The sequence below is a fragment of the Diospyros lotus genome, chromosome 7 (assembly GCF_014633365.1).
Source record: "Diospyros lotus cultivar Yz01 chromosome 7, ASM1463336v1, whole genome shotgun sequence".
Classification (NCBI taxonomy): Eukaryota; Viridiplantae; Streptophyta; class Magnoliopsida; order Ericales; family Ebenaceae; genus Diospyros; species Diospyros lotus.
Window position 1 is genome coordinate 19,366,661 of NC_068344.1, and position 12,797 is coordinate 19,379,457.

The 12,797-nt window shown below is 41.5% G+C and overlaps 1 protein-coding gene across 7 annotated transcripts in view; it reads right to left on the reverse strand.

The window, feature by feature from the left end:
• LOC127805982 (serine/threonine-protein kinase CTR1-like) overlaps window positions 1-12,797 on the reverse strand; it is a 71,956-nt gene that overhangs the window by 29,570 nt on the left and 29,589 nt on the right. For all 7 annotated transcript variants that reach the window (XM_052342886.1, XM_052342885.1, XM_052342883.1 and 4 more), the window contains one exon: window positions 2,273-2,481. In XM_052342886.1, coding sequence (XP_052198846.1) covers window positions 2,273-2,481 — 209 coding nt within the window. The remainder of the gene's footprint in view (window positions 1-2,272; window positions 2,482-12,797) is intronic.

Genomic DNA, 12,797 nt, shown 5'->3' on the forward strand with positions numbered 1-12,797 from the left:
CTATGTCTCTTCCTTCTTTTCTTTCACCCTCTTCAGGTACTGACCTAACACAAGCTGTTGCAGCTAATTTCCCTCAACCAGCTACAGCTGAACAGCCTAAATCAATCAGCCCTGATTCCACCTCCTCACCTGATCTTCCTTCAAACCACCATCTCACTCAACCAACTAGGCCTGTGGTTACTAGTCCAAGAGGGGAAGCACATGCAAATAAACCTACAAAGGTCTACTCTAGGAGACCAAAAGGTCCTGCTCCTCAACTCAGCCAATTATTAGAACCGAATGGTGGTCCAACAAGTGAGGAAAACATTAAAGTTGACTGTGATTTGGATATTCCTATTCCTATTCGAAAGAGAGTAAGATCTTGTGTTATGTATCCTATCTCTAATTACTTAACATACTCTAGATCGTCCCCCCAATTCAGGGCTTTTACCACAACAATTGATGAAGTGACTATCCCACAAAACATTAAAGAGGCTTTAAAAGATCCCAAGTGGAAGGAAGCTATTATGGAGGAAATGAAGGCTCTTATTGGTAATCATACATGGGATATTGTTGAAACTCCCAAGAATAAAAAGATTGTTGGATGTAAATGGGTATTTTCTATCAAATATAGGTCAGATGGGAGCATAGACAGGTATAAAGCAAAGTTGATGGCTCAAGGGTTCTCCCAAACCTATGGGATAAATTATGATGAGACTTTTGCTCCGGTGGCAAAATTAAATTCTATAAGAGTGTTGTTATCTCTTGCTATTAATCTTGATTGGGAATTGTTTCAGCTAGACATAAAAAATGCTTCCCTAAATGGAGAGTTGGAGGAAGAAATCTATATGAAGATTCCACCCAAATTTGAGAAAGGAGAGAAAGTGGGCACGGTATGTAAACTGTACCAATCACTCTATGGATTAAAACAATCCCAAGTGTATGGTTTAAGAAATTTAGTTCTACTCTTATCAAGTTTGGGTACAAGCAAGGGGAAGCAAATCATACATTGTTTACTAAACATGCAGCAAATGGAAAAAGGGTTATTTGATTGTGTATCATCACTGGTGATGATATTCAGGAAATTACTATCCTAAAACACAGGTTAAGAGATGAATTTGAGGTTAAAGACTTGGGAACCATGAAGTACTTCCGTGGAATCGAAGTAGCCAAGAGCAATCAAGGCATTTTAATCTCTGAAGTATACTCTTTATCTCCTAATAGATACTACACCCCTTGAGAGAAACTAGAAATATAGAATAACTAATGATGATCCTCTTGTTGATAAAGGAAGGTATCAAAGGTTAGTTGGAAGGCTGATTTACCTATCTCTCACTCGTCATGATATTGCATATGCTTTGAGGATTGTGAGTTAATTTATACACTCACCTACTCAACAATATATGAATGCAATTTATCATATTTTGAGATACCTATAGGGGACACCAAGTAAGGGATTATTGTTTCAAAATAGTGATACCAAAGGGGCTGAAGGATTTGCTTATGCTGACTAGGCAAGATTTGTGGTGGACAGCTAATCAACATCTGATTTTTGTACTAAACTTTGGGAGAACCTAGTTACTTGGAGGAGTAAAAAGCAATCAGTTGTGGCAAGGAGTAGTGCAGAGACAAAATTTAGGGCAATTGCTCAAGGCATTTGTGAGTTAATTTGGTTGACACGATTGATGGAAGACCTACAAATGCCCCTGACTTCACCAACAAGACTTCATAGTGACAGTAAGTCAATTATAAGTATATTGTTAATAACTCTATCCAGTTATAGGATTGATTATTTGTCATTTATGATTCTATGAGTTTGCATTTACCTCCTTTATTTATTAAAAAAAATAGCATATACGTATCTTATAAGCATTTTAAATAAATGTGTGCCCCATGTGCCTCACACCTAGGCCCCAAGCACTAATCTGCACCCCAGTGTCCTTGTGCCCTTGACATCTATGCCCCACTGCCCAAGAATCGTAGTCCTATTTACTTTCAAGATGTCCCCATTTTTTGTTTAGAGGTCTCCTGACCGTCATCAATCCCACCATAGGCCAAAGAAATGGAATATAGAATATAATCATCTTTTTCTTTTTTTTTTTCTTATGAGATACCAGTTCTGTGATATGGGTAGTACACTATTTATAATATACTAAAACTGAAGGTTTACTTCTAGTTAGGTGTCAATCTGTGGTTCACGAATGCTGACATATCATTAAGACGAACAGCAATATTGTTTGAGGCAATTACGTCATACTAACATACAGGCAAGGAAAAGGAACAAGAAAATTACCTGATGAAACATCGTCAAATGAAATATTAAGTGATTGACAGTCAGAAAAATAGTGTTTGGCCAGCATCTTGAAGCTGTCAGCACCTTTGACAGGTCTATACCTTGGATGACATAATGGTGAAGAAACCACAACAGAAGATGTACCATTAAGCAAGGAATCAGGAGGGCCTAAAGATCCAGGCCTTTCAATCAGATCAACTATATATTCCCTGAAAATCATACATTCACGTAATAGATAAGGATCAATGATTGATATCAAGCTGTTATAAAAATAAAGTAACAGAGATGATGCTCAATGTATTATGTTAAGGAAACAAAATGGTAAAGCAAAATTGGACTATTGCCAGAAAAGAGGCGTGGCCCATGTGTCAGTGCAGCAGGCCACAAAAGCAAGGTCCAACATGGTCTTAACATACTAGTTGTGCCCTAACACAACTCAGAACAGTATGAGCAGGCATAGCCAATTTCATGTAATGTTGGAGGACACAAATGGCTACCTCTACTCACATTACAGTATCGAACGAGGAATCCAGATAGAAGTAACTTTCCCTATATAAATAGAATCTAAAATAATAAGAACTCTTCATCTCCAAACACCACTTTAGTCATGCCTATAATGGATCCAAGTTTTTAAGTTCCTTTCCCTCAACCCAGAGGATTTGCAATGAATTTCTTCCGTCCTTAGCACTATAGGTGTCAAAAGGGCCGGCCCAGCCCGGCCCGGTCCGGCCCGAGTCGGCCCACGGGCTTTTTAAACGGGCCGGGCCGGCCCTTTTACTAAAAGGGTCGGGCCGGGGCCGGGCCCTTTTGCCATGGATAGGGCCCGACCCACGGCCCCCCTACAAAGGGGCCGGGCCGGGCCAGCCCGTGGGCTAGAGGGCTGGGCCGGGCCGGGCCCTTAGGCCACAGGGCCTAGCGGGCTGGGCCCGACTTTTTTTCTTTTTTTTTTTTTTAAATAATACATATAATATATACATATATAAATATCAAAATAATACATATATAAAAATTAATTTTTTTTCTTTTAAAAATATTTTCTATCTTAATTCTTAAGTTTTAAATATTATTTCATTATTTTATATTTCAAAATTCTATATGCCTTATAATTTTTCTTGTGAATTGATATGAAAAATAATGTATCATAAAAAGGAGAATGTTTATTTATAATTTAAATATATAAAAAATTTAACTTGAAAATTTTAAATAAATTGATGGTTATTATTTATATATATTGCGAAATTAAATTTTTTAGTATCCAATATCAATAATTACTAAAGAATAACAAAATTAAAAAAAAAATGAGTAAGGGCCTTACTGGCCCATAAGGGCCTCATGGGCCCGGCCCATAAGGGCCACGGGCTGGGCCGGGGGCCCAATTTCTTTGGCCGAGCCCGGCCCATCACGGGCTGGGCCGAGCGGCCCGCGGGCCGCCCGGTCCTTTTGACACCTCTACTTAGTACCTAGCATCATTGTTGGACGAGAATTCAGCAAAAGAAGAAGTCTAAATTGAAGAGGAGTGGAGAAGCTTTACAAGACTCAATAGATATCAAGATTATCCTAGGATGTTTTAGTAGTAGATAATTGTTGTAAATATATGTAAATATTATATCTTGTATCTGTTTTTATCTCCTAATTTTTAGGAGATATTGTTTCCTAGATTTTAAGAGTAGATGGCTCAAATCCTTTCCTACTTTATAGAAAAGAGATTAGGCTGGAACTTGTATATATTATCTAAAACCTCTCAGAATTAATTTAAGCAAGCATTCTTGAATTTTCCAAAGACTTGTTTCATGGTATCAAATCCCTATTCGATCAAAAAACGACAGTGACTCACTCCAGTTTTATCCATGGCCAAAAGCAATCCAAACCCAACCCTAATCGAGGCCTCTACCACTTCTTCTCCAAGTACCTCTATCCCACTTCCAACGCCATCTAATCTCACTGCAACATCTATTGATAACCATCCTCTACAAATTACTCAACATATACTAAATGAGAGTAATTTTAGGGAATGGTCTCAATCGGTGATGTTAGTGATCAAAGGAAAGGGAAAATTTGGTTATCTAATCGAATCGATTTCTACCCCACCATCTACGCTAGCCAACTAGTCTTTGGGAGGCGGAAAATTCCACTATCATGGCTTGGTTGATAAATTCTATGGATCCGAAAATAGGGAGAACCTACCTATACTACAAAACAGCCAAGGAAGTTTGGGAATCAGTCCAAGAGATGTATTCAGATTTGGAGAATTTCTCTTAATGTTTTGAAATTCAATCGGCTATTAAAACAACCAAACAAGATATGAATAGTGTGACTAAATACTTTAATACTTTGGTGGAGTTATGGCATGAGATGGATATGTTTTATACACTTAGTTGGGAATCTGTGGCTGATAGTACTCAATACAATAGGATTAAAGAAAAAGATAGAATCTTTGACTTCCTGCATGGCCTTTACCTTGATTTGGATGAAGTTCGGGGAAGGATATTGGGCACAAAGCCCCTACCATCTCTCAAGGAAGATTTTTCTGAAGTTAGAAGGGAAGAGAGTAGGCAGAAGGTGATGCTTCAACACGCATCAGACCCAGTTTTGCCCCACTAGAATTCAATCCTTGCGTCTGTTAAACAAGGGGAATTTTTTACAAGGAATCAAGTGAAGGAAAAATTGTGGTGCGACCATTGCAAGAGGCCCAACCATACTAAGGAAAATTGCTAGAAGATCCATGGCAAACCAGCAAACTGGAAGCCACAGCCAAGGAGAGATAATCCTAGATCAGCTTACAATGTTGAGGCTCCAACATAAAATAAACCAAGTTTGAATCTATCCGAAGACCAAATTCAAACCTTGTACAGGCTCCTAAATCAAGGTACAACCCAACCAAGCACTAAGAATCCTCAGTCCACTGCCTCTTTAGCATTACAAGGTAATCTCCAACACTATTCATTGGTTTCTAAGCATTTTTCTAAGAATATATTGGTGATTGACACGGGTGCATCAGACCATATCAGACCATATGACAAATTCAACAAGGTTTATGACTAATTATACCCTATGTGACTCATCCCTCAACATATCTATAGCAGACGGAACCACTTCACCTGTTTTGGGTATAGGAACAGTATGTATGTCAAAATTGAAGCTCAATTATGTGCTACATGTTCCTAGTTTGAAACATAATTTGCTATCAGTTAGCCGGATCACTAAGGTTATGAATTGCAATGTAATTTTCTATCCTTCCTATTATGTTTTTCAGGATCAAGCCTCAAGGAGGATAATAGGCAACGCTAAAGTGATGGACGGTCTTTATTATCTTGCCATAGATCTTCCTAATTCGTCTTCAAATAAAGTTGTCCTAAGTGTAAGCACCAATGCCAAAGTCTTGTTATGGCATAAAGGCTTAGGACACCCTAGCCTACCTTACCTTAAATTTTTGTATCTTGATTCTTTCAACAATAAAGAGCAGGTTCTTACATGTGAACAATGCACTCTTGCTAAACAACCTAGATCACATCATCCTATTCAATTGTATAAACCCTCTAAACCCTTCCATTTAATTCATAGTGATATTTGGAAACCCTCTAAACACCCTAATATTTGTAGACTTGGTCAACTTGTCAACAATCACCCATAGTGCGTTGTGACCCCTACTAGCATGTGGCAATCCCGAAACAAAGTCCATAGCAATCCTATCCCACTTCCACTCGGGAATGGACAATGGACAAATTAACCTTGCTGGTCTCTAGTGCTCAGCCTTCACCTGCTGGCACACTAAACAACGAGACACAAACTCTGTCGCATGCCTCTTCATACCACTCCACCAGTACCGGCGGCACAAGTCTTGATACATCTTGCCTACTCCCGGATGGATAGTATAACGCAAACGATGTGCCTCTGATAGTATCTCCTATCTAAGTTCTTCACCCACTAAGACACAAATTTTGCCCTGATATAGTAGCAAACCATCATCCCTTAGACTGTACCCCAAATGCCTAAATCTATCCATGTCCACCATGATATGCATCAACCTCTCATCATACTACTACCTGTTACGGATCCGGTCCACCAAATCCGAACGAATAGCCATGAAAGCACAATAAATACTAGGAGCACTACCTGAATCTAAGATAGTGAGCTAGCTCAATTGCTCCAATAGAGTCCACTCCTGAACCAACACTGCTGCAGTGGACTCTCCTCGGCGGCTCAAGGCGTCAGCTACAACGGTTGCCTTACTTGGATGGTAGAGTATCTCACAGTCATAGTCTTTGAGTAGCTCCAACCAACACCTTTGCCTCATATTTAATTCCTTCTAAGAGAACAAGTACTTTAAGCTCTTGTGATCAGTGAAGATCTGTAACTTCCCTCCAAATAGATAATGCCGCCATATCTTCAAAGCAAGCACCACGACAACAAGTTCCAAGTCATAGGTAGGGTAATTCATCTCATGTTTCTTCAACTGCCTGGAAGCATAGGCAACAACACGACCCTCTTGCATCAGTACACAACTCAGACTTGAATATGAAACGTCATTGTAAACTGTGAACAACTCGCCACTCTTGGGAATAGCCAATACTAGGGTAGAGGTTAAATGCTGCTTCAACTCCTGAAAACATTGCTCACAAGCGTCATCCCAAATGAAAGGAACTCCCTTGCGCGTCAGCTTGGTCATGAGAGAGGCTAAACGTGCAAAACCCTCAACAAAACGCCTGTAGTAACCAGCTAGTCCCAGAAAACTACGTACCTCAGTCACCGTAGTAGGCCATGGCAAATCTAACACTACCTTGATCTTCTTAAGATCTACTGATATGCCTTCCCCAAATGCTACGTGACCCAAGAATATCACCTGAGGCTACCAAAACTCGCACTTGAAAAATTTGGCATATAATTGCTTCCCTCTAAGTCGCTGCAACACCAATCTCAAATGAATCTCAAGATCTGTTGGGCTAGGCGAGTATATCAAGATGTCATTGATGAAGACAATGACAAAGCTATCCAGATAATCCTTGAAAACCTGGTTCATTAAGTCCATAAACATCGCTGGCGCATTGGTCAACCCAAATGGCATGACTACAAACTCATAATGTCCACACCTAGTACGAAAGGCAGTCTTGGCTACATCTTCATCCCTCACCAGGACCTAATGGTACCCAAAACGTAGATCCATCTTGAAGAATACACAGGTGCCCTAGAGCTGATCTAACAAGTCATCCACACGAGGCAATGGATACTTGTTCTTGATTGTTACCTAGTTAAGCTGCCTATAGTCAATGCATAGCCGCACGGAGCCATCCTTCTTGCGCACAAATAACACTGGTGCTCCCCTCGACGAAGTACTGGGTCGGAAAAAGCCTTTACCTAAAAGGTCTTGCAATTGCATCTTCAACTCTTTTAATTTGTTGGCAGCCAGCCGATAGATAGTCTTAGAAATGGGTTGAGTGCCTGACAGTAATTCAATGGAGAAATCAAACTCCCTATAGGGTGGTACCCTCCTCGGCAACTCGTCCGGAAATACGCCCAGGAAATCCCGAACAATAAGACGGTTGGCCAACTCCTTCCTCTCCCCAGCACCAACAATCACAAATGCCAAATATGCTTCACACCCTTGTCTTATCAACTTCTCTACTCGCATAACCGAGATCATCGGCGTCGCCACAACCGGTTTTACTCCCCTGTATATCATCTCTAACTGATATGGAGGCTCAAAGGTAATAATCATGCGTCGACAGTCAACCTTGGCATAATGGCGAGTCAACCAGTCCATGCCCAATAAAAGATTAAAGTCCTGAATAGCTAACACCACCAAATCACCAGGCATAACTCTGTCAGGGACTATAATCTTACAATCCGACATCACTTCACTCCCTAACAACATACTACCACCCGGTGTCGTGACAAATAACATGTACGGTAGATGACTACCGGCAATATGTACAAAATACAGAACACGTGGCACGATGAAGGAGTGGGTGGAGCCTGTGTCAAATAAAGCACGAACATCTAAGCCATAGAGTGAGAGAATACCTTGTACAGTCTCATTGCCTCCCTCAGCCTCTGCTACTGTCAGTGCAAACACCTTGCCTGATACTTGGGGTCTGTTAGTAGTAGCAGGCTATGGAGCAGCTCCCCGCCCTTTAGTCGCTGTAGATCTTGGTGTTGACCTCTGACTTGAATCTCCAGTCCTCTGTCCCTCAACTCATGTTGGCTGCGTGCATACACTAGACTTGAGACCTGACTGGCCACAACGATAAGATGTGATTCCCTATCTGAATACCGTACCTGATCTCCGCGAATAGTCTTTCCTCATATGACCTGGCTGCCCACAATGGTAGCACACATTACCCTATGCTACCTTACACTGTCCTCGATGTCATCTCCCACATGTCTTACACTCTGTAGCCTTAACTGATCTATTACCAGAACTGAACTCCCATCTCTTTTTTTTGCTACTGCTTCCACCTGTCTTTCCTATAGCAACTATCTTGACTGACTGCTCCATTTTGGCTTCTTGAATATTCTTTCTATTGCATGAGCGCGTCTCACCACCGTAGGAAAATCATCTTCCTAGAAACCAGCCATAGCATGTCTAATCTCTGATCTCAAGCCCCCTCTCAAACTTACTAACCTTGCGAGCCTCCGGTGTCACCATCTCAGGGGTGTATCTAGACAAGACAATGAACTCTGCCTCATACTGAGCAACTACCATATCTCCCTGCTACAAATCAATGAACTGGTACACCTTTTGCTCGTGCACCCAGTCTGGTTTGTATGTCTCACGAAACAGTGCCTCGAACTCTGGCCACATGAGTGTTCGGTCCCCAAACTATCGTCTAGTGGTCCCCACCAGCGCCCTGCATCTCCTTTCAGTAGAAAAGTACCCAACTGAACATTTTGATCTTCTGTGCAGCCCATGGAACACATAAGCCTCTCAACCTCAAGTAGCCAATTCTCTGCCTCGGCTGCGCGTGCTCTTCCTCTAAACTCTGATGGTCGCAGTGCTAGGAAATTCTTCAAAAGAGCTCCCCCGAAACTACCCTCGCCTGCCGATGCTACTAGCTGAGATGCCTCACCTCGCCCCTGCTCCCACTGCCCCTGCCTCAATTGAGCAGCGGTCAAGGCCTCCATGGCACGTGCGAGACTCGCCAGGGCAACCTACACATCGAGACTACCCTGTTGTTCTACCTCACTAGCATCTCTGACAGCCTCAAGAGAAGGTATACTTTGCCCACGACCTCTAGTATGCAATCGTCCTCGCCCTCATCCACTACGCGTATTCATGCTTCCTACATAAAGAACAATACTTAGAAGCAGAATGCAACCTCAAAGATTAACTTAATAACAAGACAACCTAACTCTACCTAACTGCTAGGTCTGCATGGCCCTATACACCACCTAACTAGGAAGTCGAGAACCACTAGACTCGCCCATAATTGGGTCCTTGCCTTTACTTGGAATGAAGAGAAAACAAGGTGAGTCCAAATGACTCGACAAGCTCATAAAGAAAGGAAGGACAGATAGAGCAGGTGCTAAGAGTAACCTGTATCTTAAGTGCATAACATGCCATGTAATCTCATAAACTGATACAAGTACCAATTGTATAAGTAACAATGCACACATATCAGATCTGAGGGTCCAAATAAGAAATGCACTAGCATCCAAGTCCTTATAACAAACCTGCTACTGCCCTGCAGATAGACTATACCTATACTACGAGCCGAAGCTCGCTCGGATGGGAGCTACCACACCTGTTGGCACGTATAAGCGTCTAAGATAAAACTAGGCACGCTAAGGCATCCCTAAATAAATCGGTTTGGAAAACCCGACATCATACAACTGTATCTCAAAGTTGGCGCCATGACTCGTGCAGATGCAACTAATAAGGGGTGGCATAGTAGATTGGTAGGATACAAAGCCACTATAAGCCAACCATCCCACCAAGCCTCGCCCAACTAAAAAAACACACGCCAAATGCAATTGCTCGTGCTTAACCACTAGTGAATAAATATCATAGTCGTGTGACAAGCACTCAAGTCACATGAAACCCCCAATGCATATCCCAAACCCCTGCATGCATAAGAACTGACAATATATTGAAAATAAAAGAAACATACACAAATACTCTTGGCCATAGCAACCTCTATAAGAACCTACCTGCAATAACCTAGCTTCATTCCAACAACAAATAGAAGGGAGAATCGAACCCTTCAAAGCTCACTACAATAAACTGCCCAAATGTTGGCCAAATGGGTTGAAATTTATACCAAAACGAAGCCTATTGAGTTTAGTTTACAATGCTTCAGACGGTTCCTAAATCGGACATCTATAAAAAAAGTTATGGCCGAAATAGTATAAGGTGCACAGTGTAGTCTGCCGCGGGAGTTGACTTTGACACCAAGATAGTCGACTTTTGAGGCACAGTCGACTCCGACATCGCCTCAAGCAACCTAACTGAGAACAAACCTTGGGGAGTCGACTCCCAGCCCCTACCAGTCGACTCTTAAACCCCCAAAACCCAAAAATGACAAATAACACACCCCCAAACTCCTCCAACTCTTCCAATACTCAAAATCTAAACCCAAAAATACATCATTCCTAAACAAATATAAGGTGGAGAAGACCCTAGCCAAAGTCCAATCAAGATCAACAAGAATAAATGAAGATGAAGAAGGGTTTACATATCTCTTCCTTAACCAACAACATGAATTTTACTCCCAAAATCATAGATGTTTTCAAGCTCTATTCATCAAACCAACAAGAACAAAAGGTATAGGAGAGAAGAGGAAAACTAGAACTTGCATCGAATACAAAAGGAAAGGAAGAAGAACAAGAAGGAACTTGCCTTGACTAACTTCACATTTGATACTTGCTTGAAAGAAATTGCCACAAGGAGGAAGTCTCCCAACCACCACGAAAACAAGGAAAAAGCTAAGCAAAGAAGAAGAAGAGGAAGGAGACTACGTGCTACGCAAATGAGCCCCCATTCCTCCCTTTAAACACACTTTTCTTCCTAATTTGCCCTTGTCACTTCTTGCATAATTCCCCACGTCCCTCCTTAAATTCTATATATATATATACACACAATTTTTTCCTTTCTTCTTTCCTTTTATAAATGGGCTCAAACCCAAACCTACTCATCCTTCACATATAATTTAAGCTCAACACATTTAATTAGGTCCAACATCTTATAAAACCCAAATAGCTTATTGTCAACTTGGCCCAACAATTAAGGACCAAAAGATCTATTTTTCACTTGGTCCAACCCACTTCATTTAAAATCAACTATGGACTAAATCTATACATAGCTAGGGCCAATCTAACTTCACTAAACCCTCAATCTATTTTATTTAATTTCAAAATAATGCCAATATATATATATATATACTAAAATGAAATAAATATCAATAATGGCATAGACCCGATAACGGGTCGTTACAAATCCTCCTCCCCCCCCCCCCGGGGGGTAAAAGAATTTGGTCCCCCAAATTTGTACCTAATTACTCGAAAAGCTGGGGATACTCGAGCTTCATTTCTTCTTCTAATTCTCACGTAGCTTCCTCTCGCCCATGCTGCTGCCATTGCACTTTAACACAGGGAATAGAACGATTCTGTAATACCTTCTCCTTCTGATACACGCAAGCATCTCGGTATATGAGGCGTCTCCTCAAACTTCGAGGGGTTGATAATCAACAACTTGACTAGGATCTGATACACATTTACGAAACATAGAGACATGAAAAACGCCGTGCACGTGAGCAAGCTGTGGAGGCAATGTTAAACGATACGTTGGTGGTCCAATCCACTCCACTATCTCAAACAGACCCACATAGCGCGGACTAAACTTGCCTGAAACTCCAAAACGTCAAATGTCCTTCATAGGCATGACACGAAGAAATACAAGGACTCCAACTAAAACTGTCATGAGTGGTCTTCATTCGGACTTTTATCAATTTGATCTTGTCTGTAGTCCCTACCACAATGTCCGGTCCCAACATGGAACTGTCACTAACCTCAGCCCAACACAATGGAGATCTACATGGTCTGCCATACAACGCCTCAAAAGGTGCCATTTGAATGCTAGACTAGTAGCTATTATTGTAAGAAAATTCTATCAACGAAGAAAGTCGTAACACATAAGCCTGGAGCATATCCTCCAAAATCCTGATAGTCCGCTTCATCTGCCTGTCAGTCTAGGGATGAAATGCAGTGCTGAAAGTCAGCCTAGTCCCCATGGTACTCTACAACGCCTCCAAGAAATGTGAGGTAAAACGTGGATCTCGGTCTAACACGATGTTGGCTGACACTCCATGCAGTCTCACTATCTCATACACATACAATTTGGGCAAGCAGTGCATAGGGTAAGTCTTTTTTATCGCTAGAAAATGTGCAGACTTGGCCAACTTGTCAACAATCACCCATACTACGTGGTGACCCTTGCTAGTACATGGCAGCCTCGAAACAAAGTCCATAGCAATCCCATCCCACTTCCACTCGGGAATGGACAATGAACGAAGCAACCCTACTGGTCTCTGGT